Source organism: Syngnathus leptorhynchus, chromosome 6 (assembly GCF_054491065.1).
Source record: "Syngnathus leptorhynchus isolate UIUO chromosome 6, UIUO_Slep, whole genome shotgun sequence".
NCBI lineage: Eukaryota > Metazoa > Chordata > Actinopteri > Syngnathiformes > Syngnathidae > Syngnathus > Syngnathus leptorhynchus.
The window spans coordinates 16,880,783-16,896,367 of NC_141200.1; the positions used below are offsets into that span (position 1 = coordinate 16,880,783).

At 46.4% G+C, this 15,585-nt stretch overlaps 1 protein-coding gene across 1 annotated transcript in view; it reads left to right on the forward strand.

Annotated features, from left to right (window-relative positions):
* The window catches only part of vps4a (vacuolar protein sorting 4 homolog A), an 87,855-nt gene that overhangs the window by 33,085 nt on the left and 39,185 nt on the right, over window positions 1–15,585 (forward strand). Inside the window, exon 7 of the mRNA XM_085913535.1 lies at window positions 965–1,113. Within this exon, the coding sequence (XP_085769661.1) occupies window positions 965–1,113 (149 nt within the window). The remainder of the gene's footprint in view (window positions 1–964; window positions 1,114–15,585) is intronic.

Sequence of the window (15,585 nt, forward strand, 5' to 3'; positions counted from 1 at the left end):
AGTTAGCACTACGGCGTGGTGGGGGGTGCGTCTGTCAAGCCACGTTTCAACGAAGCACAGGGCGGCAGATCTGCTGAAGTCCATGTTCCTTGAAATCAAAAGCAGCAGTTCGTCCATCTTGTTCGGCAGGGATCGGACATTCGCCAGATGAATTGGTCGGGGAGAGTGGAACCCTCTCTGCCTCAGCTTCATGAGGGCTCCAGCACGCTTGCCACACTGCCGTCTTCGGCATGCTAGCTTGTAGAGCGCCGCCGATCCGGCTAAAATCTCCGTCAAATAGTCTGGGTCAGAGAAAACTGGAGAGAAAGTACCAGAAGAAGACTGTCCGATGTTTAACAGTTCTTCTCTGGTAAAAGTGATCCGGGATGGGCAGCAGAAGATGCAGAAAACAAGACAAAGACAAGACAAAATTGCAGAAAGCGAGTCAACGAGGCAGGCATCTGCGGCGCCATCTTGAAGTGAGTGAGAAAACTTACCCCAAGGGTCATGCCTTTGGCTGCTGCCCAGCTCACACAGCACCCGACCCATTTGGCCCCTCCCACAGGTGGTGAGCCCATTGGAGGGGGGCGACCCACGTCCTTTTGGGATGGGCCCAGCCGGACCCCATGGGTGCAACCCCGGCCACTAGGCACTCGCCAATGTGCCCCACCTCCAGACCTGCCTCTAAATGGGGCCCCAGTGACACGTGTCTGTGCAAGGGAAAACTGAATCCAGCGTCTGGGCTACCTGTCCATTCCTATAAAAAAGGCTGAAATATTGTACAGTTTGGATTTTTTTTTTTCAAAGTAAATAGATATGTAAAGTGATTTTCTTTCCCCTCACATCCTACTTTCTGTTTCACACATCTACTGTTTTTGTTGTTTTTTCCATCTTTCTTAGTCGCGCTATAGGCATGAAGCCCTCCTGGTCTTTTCCTTTTGTTTCTATTTCTTTCTTCTTTTTCAACTATTATTATTATTTTTAGACTTGTCAAGAACCTGTTTGATCTGGCCCGGCAGCACAAACCTTCCATCATCTTCATTGATGAGGTGGACTCTCTGTGTGGCTCCAGAAATGAAAACGAGAGCGAAGCTGCCCGCCGCATTAAGACAGAGTTCCTGGTCCAAATGCAAGGTGAGCAGAAGCTGTACGAACATCAAGTTAACTGACATGCAGTTATGGCAGCAATGTGTCAAATCAGTACTACACTATCACTGCAATTTGGGAGACTACAGATTAACTTCTGTAGCTACAAATGTAGCCATTCACAAGATGGCCCATGTGTCGCAATTGCTGCTGCCTTAAAAAGTGTTTAGAAGCGTGTGTGGGTCAGACACATTAGGTGCTGCTTCATTTACTACTCGGAAATCTTGTATCATTCGCCAATCAATTTTATTGGCCTTTTGGACTGGAAAAACAGGAGTCTTGCAAGGAGAATCCAAGCACTTCCTAAAGATTCCTCCTGACAAAAGACCATTTATGACAGGGGCTGTCCCATTTATTGCCTCCTGGTTTAAAGGAGATTCTCTGATCCCGGTTGGATTTGGATGTTAAATCCTGTAACAAATGGTTCCTTTGATCAGTCAAACAAACGTTGATGAGCCAGGGAAGCGCATAGGCGCGTGCCCTTCTAAACACCCACACCACTTCCTCATAGCTTCGTTAGTAATTAGCAATCCAAAAACAACATTTTCTTTGGGTTTTTTTGTTTTTGTTTTCTTAGCATTTAAAAATCACTCTTTCATCAAAGTTGCTCTACTAATCTCCCATAGTAGTCTCCAACAACTTCAACCATTCAACCTATATTCTCCTTTCATTCAGGAAATCATTCGTCCCTGCTCATTTGCATCTCACACACAGTCACCAAAGAGGAGTCTTTTCAAGACATTGGTCTGAAGTTATCCAAGTCCTCCACACAACATTCATATACCATTCTCAACACAATCCCTTCTCGTAATTATTCCTAATGTTTCCGATAGAACAATTCACTAATCCAAAAAAAAACTCAACACATAAAAAAACAGCTTGCGAATTAATCAGATTTTTTTTTTAAATTAACCAACTCAATCTCTCAGATTTAACTAAAATATAGAAGTTTGTAGACTCTTACAACACAACTAATCAATTATTTTTCTCAAATTAGTTTTGCAGTGTGTGAAAACCACAATTTTGCTTCATCCAATTCCAGAAAACATGTTTTCTCTGTCTTTCGAATTTGTCATCAGGATGAGACACTAATGAGCACTAGTGTAAACCAGTTTCTGCCTACAAACAGATTTCTTCTCTTTTTTATTTGTATTTTTTTATTCTTCAAAATTGTTTCTATTTGGCGGTGCAAATTGGACAGACCACAGTCTAACAAATTTCTTTGCACACAGGTTTAGCCAATTTTATCAGTTTAACAAATATGCACACACGTACAGCTCTCGGTGCGAGGGGAGGGGACCTGGCATCAATGATTCGTCACAAGCTGGCCATTTCTTGCGGTCGATCATGAAGCTGGTCCCACCCACGCACGCAAGGACAGCACATTCTAATTTTTCTATTTATCTTTTAGAAACAAGTTGTATTACTTTACCACTTGATTTGCAAATTTTAACTTCAGTGTGCACACATAATTTGACCCCTTGTCATTTGTCGTTGGGCATACAATCAGCATTGTCATAATTTCATTGTATGTACAGGAGTTCTAATAACCTAAAAAAAAAATTCTAAACCAAAAGTAGGAGCATGAGCGGTCAAAGGGGAGGAAGCCCGTTATGCTGAAAATTTGGCTTTTCCTCTGCCCCTTCCTCCACCCTTTGATTGGTCTTGTTTTGCATAACGACACTCTCTTGCAAAGTGTCCTTCTCTCCCACAGTTCCAACAGTTGCCAGAATCTGGTGGGGGTTTTGAGTTGTATGGTGGCCTTCGACCCTGTTGACCTCTTCCTCTGCCCCGTTGGGAGCCTCGGAAGAAGACTGTTGCATCTTCATCTAGATGATTATCATCATCATCTAGATGAAATACATCAGAACCTTTGCCGTTCTTGATCACTTTGTCAGCGTCTCTGGCCCACTGCATGGTTGTTGTAACACAAGCAGTGTGTGCTTCCACCAAGTGTTTCCGCACCCTGTTGTCTAATTCATGTGGGGAACCATTGAGGAGCGCATATTTTAGCTGTTCCTGATAAGCACTCTCAGCTGCATCATTGAATGGGATGCCATTATGCACCCTAAATTCTTTTTCAAATGTTAATGGAATGGACTTCTCATCACCTTCAAGAGCTAGAGATTTACCGTTTTTATTTCCCATCTTAACTTGGTATTTTTAGATTTTTCCAATTTTTTTTTTCAATTTTTTGTTTTTCTTTTTTGAGGATCCTCAATGCAGGATTAAATTTACCCTTCAACAAAATTACTAGCCTGTGTATTACCGTTGGTTTTTGCTAGTACTGTTTTTTTGTCAATTTATCCTACCATTCACACTCTCAACCACACAACTTTCATGCAAACAGCTCGGAAAAACAGACCAAAAAAAGAATCTACGCCCTTCTTCAATTAAGAAAAAGAAGCGCTGTTTTTTTTTTTAACCCGTTCCCTCCACTGGGTCTTGGACCCAAGCTGTTCTATGGCTCGGAAAAACGTACAAAGAAAAATCTACACCCTTCTTTGAATCACAAAAAAGAAGCTCTGTGTTCCTTAGCACGTTCCTTCCACTGGGACTCCAACCCAAGCCAGATCCTGCAGCTTGGAAGAACAGACAAAGAAGAATCTACGCACCTCTTCAATGAATGAAAAGGAAGCTCTGTTTTCCTTAGCACGTTCCTTCCACTGGGACTCCAACCCAAGCCAGATCCAGTAGCTTGGAAGAACAGACAAAGAAGAATCTACGCACATCTTCGATGAACGAAAAGGAAGCTCTGTTTTTCTTAGTCTGTTCCTTCCACTGGGACTTGAATCCAAGCTATATTTCGTGCACTTTCCACTCTTCCGCGTTTCACAACAACACAATCACACAATTTTAGGGCTTTAACTTACTTGTCCCCTGTTTCGTTGCACTGCCGGATCCCGTCAATCCACTGTTGTCAGACGAAGGCAGACCTAAGATGCTGGCCCAGCGAAGAATTTGCTTGCCAGGTCTTTTCTTTACCAGGTCCTCCTAATGGACGCTGGCTTGTCGACAATGCAGCACGTCGTCCTCCGTCGATCAGCAGTGGGTATGTTGGATCCGGGTCACGGCACCAAAAATGTTAGGGATGTTCTGACTCTAACTTATTTTGCAAGAACCACACGGGAGACAGTATGCCCTTTGAACACTTGCAAGTGGAGAATTTGTTCGTTACTGTAGATACAGCAATGTCCGAACAAAGTCTGCCGTTGGAGTCATGCAAGAGGCTATTTATTGAGAGAAGAAGGGTGGGGGTGAGAGTGGCCAAGGTGGGGGTGACAATTTACATGTGTGGTGGTCACCTCAGCGAACGGTCAACCACCCCAGAGGGTCCCAGTCTACCGCTTTACGAGGTCGAGGAAATAAAACCGTGGAGCCTTCCAGATGACTAACTAAACAACACACCATTTGGAAAGTGTCAACAACTGAATGGTTAAACTTTTCAGAGTCAAGGAAAGGTAAAAGGTTAAAACAAAGTTCATCATTCTAGTCTACATCCCAACATAATCATACGATCAAGATAGTTCATAAACCCTAACACAAACCATCTGTGTCACTCCAAATCATTAAATCCATCGATCGAGGTTTATGTAAACAATGCCGCGTATTCGCCGCATATGCTGACGTCGGACCCATTGTAAGTTGCATTTCTAATGATTCCACAGACCCATATAACGATATATAAAGTATATTTCAAATAACTATCATATTACAACAATATTATCAAACCATCTGTGTCACTCCAAATCATTAAATCCATCGATCAAATTCATCATTCTTTGTCGTCAACGCCGCGCGTGCGTTGCAGAGACATAACTATATATCCCTCTGGGAAGCGGTACAGATGCCTGCGCTCCCGCACCACCAGACTCAGAAACAGCTTCATACTCCAAGCTGTCAGGATCCTGAATTCCCTCCCCCCTCCGCCCTCGGCTGCATGACGTCCTGTTCTTTTGCGCTATGATCTGGCTATCTGCTATTAGCACGCTTGCTCCATTTTGCTGCTTTTATTTGTCTATTTATTTATTTATTGTTTATTTGCTTATTACTTATTCGTTGCTCTTGTCTGTTCGTTTTTACTCTTTGTGCTATTTGATTGTAAGTGTTGTGTACTGTGTAGTCACCGTGGGACAGTGGGAAACGTAATTTCGATCTCTTTGTGTGTCTTAACGTGAAGAAATTGACAATAAAGCGGACTTTGACTTTGACTTTGAAAACAAGAGTTCAACAAGCCAACTACTGAACTTCCAGCCACAGACGTGGAAGAGAGCTCCATAAATAGGAACGGGCGTGCTTAAAAGCCATGTCCGAGCCCCATCCACTGTCCCCGGACAGCCACCCAGCCGAGCGCTGGCCCCCGACTTCCATCCACGGAGGTGAAAGAAAGCTCCGTAGATTGACCGGGCGTGCTTAAAAGCCATGTCTGAGCCCCATCCACCGTCCCTGGACAGCCACCCGGCCGAGCGCCGGCCCCCGACTTCCATCCACGGAGGTGAAAGAGATCTCCCGTCGAGAAGGACCGGGCGTGCGTAAAAGCCATAATAGTTTTTCAAACCTTCTGTGTCACTCCAAATCCTTCGAACTCTTCGTTCTCCGTGTCACTTACAAACAAAGCCGCTAATGATGCCGGTAGTACATGGAGCCCTTCGTCATCTTCTTCATCCCGTGATCGAATCCTTTGCCCTTTATGTAAACAACCGCCGCGCGGCACGGGTGACGTCACTTGCAGTTCAAATAATAGTAATCTCTTGCTACATCGCGGTTCGTTTATCGCGGTTTCACTACATCGCAGATTTTTGAATTTTGAAAATTTGTGAAAAAATCACATGTAAGTCGCTCCTGTGTATAAGTCGCCCCCCCACCCAAACTGTGACAAAAACCGCGACTTATCGTCCGAAAATTACGGTAGTAGGGTTTCTCCTTCCCCGACAGGAGGGTTCAGCAACCTCTCCATATGTTCTTGAAAATCACTTTCAGAAGGTATCTCATGTCACAGTAGAATGTGGTCATGATGGCTGGTGGAGCACCTGCTCGCCTGACTTTCCGCAGAAAGTACAGGCGGCGCTGAGCTTTCTTTGCCAGAAATGCAGTGTTGGTGGTCCAGGAGAGGTCTTCACTGATGTGCACCCCCAGGAATCTGGTGCTGCTCACTCTCTCCACAGCACCGTCGATGGTCAAAGTCAAAGTCTGCTTTATTGTCAATTCTATCACATGTTAAGACACACAAAGAGATCGAAATTACGTTTCCCACCGTCCCATGATGACTAGTCACATTACACAACACATACAAGCAAATCGCACAAAGAGTAAAAACAATAGATAAGAGCGATGAATAAGTAATAAGCAAATAACCTAAATAAATAAACAATAAATAAACAGACAAATAAGAGGAGCAAAATGGAGCAAGAGTGCATACAGCAGACAGCCAGAATATAGCACAAAAATACAGGACGTTATGCGGCCAAGGTTGAAGGGGGAGAGAGTTCAGGTGATGTGATTCACTGATGAGGTTGGTGATGGGTGTGACCCTTCCGGAAGTCAACAAAAATCTCCTTGGTCTTGCTGACGTTCAGCTAGGGGTTGTTGTCCCTGCACCACGTGGCCAGAAGGTCAACCTCCGACCTGTATTGAGTCTCGTCGCCCTTGGTGATGAGACCCACCAGAGTCGTGTCGTCAGCAAACTACAACATGCGTTGCTGCTGTAGGTTGCAGTGCAGTCATGCGTCAGCAGGGTGAAGAGCAGCAGACTGAGCACGCAGCCTTGGGGGGCACCCCGTGCTCAGCGTGATGCTGCCGGAGATAGTGTCGGCAACACGTACCACCAGAGGCCTCTGACAGAGGAAGTATAGTAGCCAGTTGCAGAGGAAGGTACTGAGACCCAGTTTGTCGAGTTTGCAGATGAGACGCTGTGGTATAATGGTGTTGAATGCAGAACTGAAGTCCACAAACAGCAATCTCACATACGAGTCTCTTTTTTTCCAGGTGGGTGAAGGATGAGTGGAGGACAGAGCAGATAGCATCCTCAGAGGACTGTTTGGCCCGGTATGCAAACTGGAAGGGGTCAAGGGTGGGGGGAGAACGAACTTGATGTGCGTCATGACAAGCCGCTCAAAGCACTTTATGATGATGGGAGTCAGCGCCACGGGGCGGTAGTAATTGAAGCAGGATGGAACAGGTTTCTTCGGCACAGGTATGATGGTGGCAGCCTTGAAACGTGATGGGACGATGGCCTGCTGCAGGGAAATGTTAAAGATGTCCGTGAAGACACCCATAAGATCCTCAGCGCAGTCCTTCAGCGCTTGACCTGGGATGTTGTCTGGGCCCGCCGCCTTACGGATGTCAATAGCAGCAAGCGTCCTCTTCACGCATAGGGAGAGAGGCACATGGGGCTGCTCGTGTGGAGGGGGAGGGGTCTTCAGCGAGCAAGTGCTGTTCTGAGCATCGAAGTGAGCAAAGAAGCGGTTCAGATCACTGAGCAGAGGGACGTTGCCCTCACAGCTCTGCGGCGCGGGCTTGTATGCCTGGTCTGAATGCCTTGCCATAGGCTCCGCGCGTCCCTGCTGTCTTTGAAGTGGGCGGTAATCCTGCAAGAGAATGCCTTTTTCGGTTCCTTGATGCTCTGGGACAGGTTGGCCCTCGCTGTCCTCAAGCCAGCTTCATCCCCAGCCCTGTAGGCTTTGTCTCTGGCCCTCAGCAGCCTGAGGACAGCCCCTGTCAGCCAAGGCTTTCAGTTAGCCCGAGTGACGATGTATTCTGTGTGGGTCACATCATCAATGCACTTCGAGATGTAAGAGGTAACAGAGTCAGTAACCTCCTCTAAGTCCGTCTGATTGTTGCAAGTGGCTGCCTGCTAAAACATTTCCCAGTCCGTTGTGAAGAGCATCAGAGGCTCCCTCAGGCCACACTCTCACCCGCTTGTGAACCGGCCTGGATGCTTTCACCCTTTATCTGTATGCGGGCATAAGCAAAACAGTGATATGGTCAGAAAGTCCAATGTGGGGGAGGGGGGTGGCTTTGAAAGCTCCTTTATGTGTAGTGTAGACCAGGTCCAGGAAGCTGTCACCACATGTTGGAAAATTAACATGCTGGTGAAGCTTTGGAAAAACAGACTTCAGGTCCGCATGATTAAAATCCCCAGCAAAGATGGTGAAACCGTCAGGGTGCGCCGTCTGTTGTTCACTGACTGCCTGGGACAGATCACTAAGAGCCGCGATCCTGTCGCTGTCAATGTTGGAAGGCGGGATTATACCGCGACTAGCAAAATCGCAGTAATTTCCCTTGGCAGGTAAAAAGGACTGCACTTAATGATCACAAACTCCGCCAGTGGTGAGCAGTGTCTGCATACAACTACAGTGTCCCGGCACCATTCGTCACGGATGTAGACACAGATTCCACCCCCTCGCGATTTTCCACCCTTTACTCTGGCCCGGTCCGCACGATAGCATGTTAGCCGCTCCAGGTGTACGGCAGAGTCCGGAATGTTGACATTCAACCAAGTCTCAGTGAATACGAGCACACAGCAGTTACTCACTCTCCGGTTCGTAGATCTCAGCAGTCGAACGTAATCAATTTTTTTGTCCAGCGATCAAACATTCGCCAGAAAAATGGAAGGTATGGCTGGGCGAGTCGGGTTGACCGCTAGCCTGGCCCGGACACCTCCGCACTTGCCCCTCTTCTGCCTCCTCGCACACCGCTTCCGATGCTTCCTATCCAGGAGAGGAGTAGCAGGTGAGCCCGGCGTTGTTTCAGGCCGGAGCAATCAGGGTCCGTTTAATGTTTCTGTTTCAAAGTCCAGAATGCCGAATATACGCTGCCAACGGGGTAGAAGTACTTCTTGGTTCCTACTTGGGAGTCTAGGGCTGACCCGTCTGCTCTGGGCATTACAGTTATACAAATGTTCAGCAAACCACATAGCTATATCATCCGGATTCTGGCCAAAGGTGATGCCAGGTGTTTCCAGTGAACGTATGTTAAGAGCAAACTGTTCTGTATCAATATTGGTAAAGGGCACTGGTCTCATTCAATGGGGCCTGTCAGGGTAATTGTTAATAGAATCCTTACACAAATCCTGGGCACGCTGTAACAACATCTGTTAGAGATGTTCCCACTCTAACTTATTTTGCAAGAACCACACGGGAGACAGTATGCCCTTTAAGCACTTGCAAGTGGAGAGCCTGTTCGTTACTGTAGGTACAGCAATGTTCGAACAAACTCTGCCGTTAGTCTCCTCCAAGAGCATATTCATTGAGAACAAGTAGGGTGGGGGTGACATTGGACATGTCTGGTGGTCACCTCAGCAACTGGTTAATCAGTGATGAGGGTCCCAGCTCATTTTTTTACAAGGTCGTGGAAATAGAAACTAGTGGAGCATTTTAGATGACGAACTAAGCAAGAATGTTTCCACACCATTTGGAAAGTTTCAACAACTGAATGGTTAAACTTTTCAGTCAAGCAAAGGTAAAAGGTTTAAACAAAGTCAATAATTGTAGTCTACATTCCAACATAATCATACAATCAAGATAGTTTGTAAACCCTAACAACATCTTTGCACTAATCATTTCTTCAGGGAACACAAGTTCTCCAGACACAGGGGCATGGTCAGATGGCATTTCAATATTTTGATTCACTTCAAAGCTTCTGATACACTTTATATAACTAGCAGTGATTAAACAATAGTCTACTTCAGAAATCCATTTCTGTCTTTAGCGGTAGGTACATACATACATTGTATACATTGTATACATTGTATACATACATACATACATTGTATACATACATACATACATACATACATACATACATACATACATACATACATACATACATACATACGTATATAACACACGCATAACACACACATACACTTCCAACCACTCATCTTCACCTGGGTTGAGGGTGTGGTGGATCATATCCCAGCAGTCTTTTGGCGATAGGTGAGGTACACCCTAAACTGGTCACCAGCCTATCGTACCTTGAGAAAACCTACACAAGCATGGGGAGACATGCAAACTCAAAATAGGAAGGCCAGAGCTGAAATAAACCCTGCACCTCTGACCTGTGAACATGTCACATCAATACAAGAAGGGCCAGGAGAAATTAGATATTGTACTTTGCTGGGGTTGCTATCAAGGATGCTGTTAAATAACATTGAGGTATTCAGTGCACATTGCCTCCTACCTCAGAGGAGTGCCTTAAGCACTTGTCAACTTCCTGGCTTAGATAATGTGTGCATCGGACGAGCCAACATTAGATTAATTAAATTTGTCAGGCCATACATATCGAAGGCTTTTGTCCATGTGTCAAGATAGTTTGTTAGGGTTGAATAGATTAGGTTGATCATATTATGTTGGAATGTAATCAGTAATAATTAACCTAAGCTTGTCCTGTCTTAACAAAGTAGTAGAACAAAGTGCTAAGATCCTTTGCACTGATTGACCAACTGTAGAAGACGCAATCAAAGTTGTTCTGTCTACTCAACATCGTAAAACAACCCCTGCTATGATGTGATCAGAGGCCAGGGGTTTCACCCCCACCTTGGCCACTCTCACCCCCACCCTTCTTCTCTCAATAAATACTGTCTTGCATGAATGCAACGGCAGACTTTGTTCGGACATTGCTGTGTCTACAGCAACGAACAAATTCTCCACTTGCAAAATTTGTTCGGACATTGCTGTATCTACAGTAACGAACAAATTCTCCACTTGCAAGTGTTCAAAAGGGCATACTGTCTCCCGTGTGAGAAATTGCTTTTGACGAGCTACTTCCTCATTTAAAAGAGTAGGGCTTGCTCTCCGCCTTCCCTGGTTCACTTTGCGGCACGCCGTTAGTCAGTTGCACTGAATTTAATGAATTTAATGATTTGGAGTGACACAGATGGTTTGATAAACGTGTTATGTTATAGTTATTTGAATAACTGTTAATGTTACGTCAGGCACGTTCTCAGCTCCACGTTTGTGTTTATTTAGCCTGTTGTTGCCTGTTCATGTCTGTTCTTGGTGTTGGATTTTATCAAATAAAGTTCTCCCAAAAATGCGACTTGTACTCGGGTGCGACTTGTGTTTTTTTCTTCTTTGTTATGCATTTTATGGCTGGTGCAACTTGTACTCCGGAGTGACTTATAGTCCAAAAAATACGGTAATGTGTATTTAATGTTGATTTGTTGAATCCAAGTGGACATCAGAAAACAACTGATTTTATAGATACAATGTTTAGTAACACACCTCCGTGAGTCGTCACCTTACCGTGGTGGAGGGGTTTGCGTGCCCCTATGATCCTAGGAGCCATGTTGTCTGGGGCTTTATGCCCCTGGTAGGGTCACCCATGGCAAAAGGGTCCTAGGTGAGGGGCCAGACAAAGCACAGCTCACCAAAGCCCTTTATGTTGAGAAACAAAAATGGACCGGGGCCCCTCTCTGGAGCCAGGCCTGGAGGTGGGGCTCGAAGGCGAGCGCCTGGTGGCCGGGCCTTCGCCCATGGGGTCCGGTCGGGCATAGCCCGAAAATAAAACGTGGGTCCCCCTTCCCATAGGTTCACGCCCTCTAGGAGGGGCCAAAGGGGTTGGGTGCAAAGTGAGCTGGGCGGCGGCCAAAGGCGGTCCGATCCCCGGCTGCAGAGGCTGGCTCTAGGGACATGGAATGTCACTTCTCTGGCTGGAAAGGAGCCCGAGCTAGTGTGTGAGGCAGAAAGGTTCCGACTAGACATAGTCGGACTTGCCTCCACACATAGTTTGGGCTCTGGTACAAGCCCTCTCGAGAGGGGCTGGACTCTCTTCCACTCTGGAGTTGCCCACGGTGAGAGGCGTCGAGCAGGTGTTGGCATACTTATTGCCCCCTGGCTGGGCGCCTGCACATTGGGGTTCACCCCGGTGAGCGAGAGGGTAGCCTCCCTCTGCCTTCGTGTGGGGGGACGGGTCCTGACTGTTGTTGGTGTCTATGCATCAAACGGCAGCTCAGAGTACCCACCCTTTTTGGAGTCCCTGGAGGAAGTGCTGGAGAGCGCTCCTTCTGGGGACTCCATCGTTCTACTGGGTGACTTCAATGCTCACGTGGGCAATGACAGTGAGACCTGGAAGGGCATGATTGGGAGGAACGCCCCCCCCCCCCCATCTAAACCCGAGCGGTGTTCTATTGTTGGACTTCTGTGCTCGACACATATTTTCTATAATGAACACCATGTTCAAGCATAAGGGTGTCCATGTGTGCACTTGGCACCAGGACACCCTAGGCCGCAGTTCGTTGATCGACTTTGTAGTCGGATTTGCGGCCGCATGTTTTGGACACTCTGGTGAAGAGAGTAGCGGAGCTGTCAACTGATCACCACCTGGTGGTAGGTTGGCTCCGATGGTGGGGGAAGATGCCGGTCCGACCTGGCAGACCCAAACGCTCTGTGAGGGTCTGCTGGGAACGTCTGGCAGAATCCCCTGTCAGGAAGAGCTTCAACTCCCACCTCCGGCAGAGCTTTTCCCACGTCCCGGGGGAGGCGGGGGACATTGAGTCAGAGTGGACCATGTTCCGCGCCTCCATTGTTGAAGCAGCCGACCGGCGTTGTGGCCGTAAGGTTGTTGGTGCCTGTCGTGACGGCAATCCTCGAACCCGCTGGTGGATCGGTGCAGCGTCGGCAGTAATGCGGACTCTGTACCGGTCTGTCGTGGTGAAGAGAGAGCTGAGCCAAATGGCAAAGCTCTCGATTTACCGGTCGATCTACCTAACTACCCTCACCTATGGTCACGAGCTATGGGTTGTGACCGAAAGAACGAGATCCAGGATACAAGCGGCCGAAATGAGTTTTCTTCCGCAGGGTATCCGGGCTCTCCCTTAGAGATAGGGTGAGAAGCTCGGTCATCCGGGAGAGACGAGGATTCGAGCCGCTGCTCCTCCACGTTGAGAGGAGCCAGATGAGGTGGCTCGGGCATCTCATCAGGATGCCTCCTGGACGCCTCCCTGGGGAGGTGTTCCGGGCATGTCCCACCGGTAGGAGACCCAGCACGCGCTGGAGAGACTATGTATCTCGGCTGGCCTGGGAACGCCTTGGGATCCCCCGGGATGAGCTGGATGAAGTGGCTGGGGAGAGGGAAGTCTGGGAGTCCCTCCTAAAGCTGCTGCCCCGCGACCCGACCCCGGACAAGCGGAAGAAAATGGATGGATGGATGGATGGATGGATGGATGGATGGATGGATGGATGGATGGATGTTAACAGTTTTAAACCTGTATTTATGAAACCCAATAGAATAAGTAGAATAAGAAGTTGATACAGCCACCTTAATAGGTAGCATATTTATGAATAAGATCGAGCATAAAGTACCGTAATTTTTGGACTATAAGTCGCTCCTGAGTATAAGTCGCACCAGCCATAAAATGCACAATAAAGTGAAAGAAAACACATATCAGTTGCACCGGAGTATAAGTCGCCCTTTTGGGGCATATTTATTTGTCAAAATCCAACACCAAGAACAGACATGAATGAGCAACAACAGGCTAAACGATAGGTATTGCTAACGTGACATAAACACAAACGAAGAGCTGAGAACGGGCCTGACGTTATTCTAATAACTATTACATCAATGACATGTTTATAAAACCATCTGGTCACTCCAATTCATTAAATCAATCGATCGTCCTTTATGTAAACAATGCCGCGTACGCGCGCCGTCGGACTCGTCGTGATTTGCATTTCTAATTATTCCACAGATCCATATAACAACATAATAAGTATATTTCAAATAACTATCATATTACAACAATATTATCAAACAATCTGTGTCACTCCAAATCATTAAATCCATCAATCAAATTCATCCTCCTTTGTCAACAAAGCCGCGCTTGCGCCCTGACGTCAGCCTTTTTGTTATTCCACAGATCTAGTATATAACTATATTGTAGCGTTAACAAAGTATAGGCAAAAACGTGGGTTTGGTAAACGGCTCTTTATTTAACAAAACAAGAGTTCAATGTGGCAACAACTACTGAACTTCCAAGTCAAGTCAAGTCAAGTCAAGTTTATTTGTATAGCCCTAAATCACAAGCAGTCTCAAAGGGCTTCACATAGAAAATCAATTGACAATTATTCTCAAAGCATCCCCTGATCTTGGGCTCCCAACAGGGAAAGGAAAAACTCAAAAACCCCTACCAGGGGAAAAATGAGAAACCTTGAGAAGGGACCACAAATGGAAGGATCCCCCTTTCAGGATCACCAGGCTGCAATGGATGCAAAGAGGGCACATAAAATACATAATATGGAAATCAAAAAGTGGATGTCCAGGCCAAAGCGAAGAGCTGTCGGAGGTGCCTTCGATTGTCCTGGCAGTGTCCTCTAGGAGGGTATTCCGCTGCAGTTCCCTCATGCTGAATTGGTCCACGAGAATCTAGATAGCCGTCGTCAGCTTGGGTGTCACCTAACCACCTCCCCAGCCGGGGAAGGGTGGGGGGAGTGGGGTCGGGGAGAGGGAGCAAAAACAAACTCCAGCCGAATCGGCTACTACAGGTTAATTAAAGGCCATATCATAGAAATACGTCTTTAAACGTGTCTTAAATGTTTCTACTGAGGTAGCAGTTCTAATATCCATTGGCAGGGCATTCCAGAGCTCTGGAGCCCGAATAGAAAATGCTTTAGCCCCTGCAGACATTTTCTTGGCCCTCGGTGTCACTAAAAGACTAGCGTTTTGCGAACGAAGGTTACGAGACGGAACATAAGGAAAAACTAAGTCGACGAGATATGAAGGCGCTAAGCCATGCAATGACTTATAGGTTAATAGAAGAACCTTGAAGTCACATCTTAAATGGACCGGGAGCCAGTGTAAATTGGCTAATATTGGGGTAATGTGATCAAATTTTCTTGTCCGTGAGAGCAGTCTTGCAGCAGCATTTTGTACTAACTGTCGACTTTTGATGCTGGACTTGGGAAGACCAGAGAATAATGCATTACAGTAGTCCAGGCGCGACGTGATAAATGCATGTATAATAATTTCGGCATCACCGGTCGAGAGGATTGGGCGAATCTTAGCAATATTACGAAGGTGAAAAAATGCTATTCTGGTTATATTCTTAATGTGCTTTTGAAAGGAGAGCGTTTGGTCAAATATTACCCCGAGATTAGTTACAGTATCACTCTGAGTGATAGTACGGTTATCTAGAGTTATAGCGGTTTCCTTAAATAAATGTTGATAACGAGCTGGACCAATTATCAACACCTCAATTTTATCTGGGTTCAGACGAAGGAAGTTGAGAGACATCCATTGCTTGATCTCCGCAAGGCATGCCTCAAGATTACAACAGTCCCGCGGATCTGTCATTGATAATGGCATATATAATTGGGTGTCATCCGCGTAACATTGAAAACTAATATTATATTTACGTATTATGTTCCCAAGCGGAGTCATATAAATATTAAATATAATTGGTTCTAGTACCGATCCCTGTGGGACACCGCACGTAACTTTATAGAGCTCAGAGGACGCATTGCC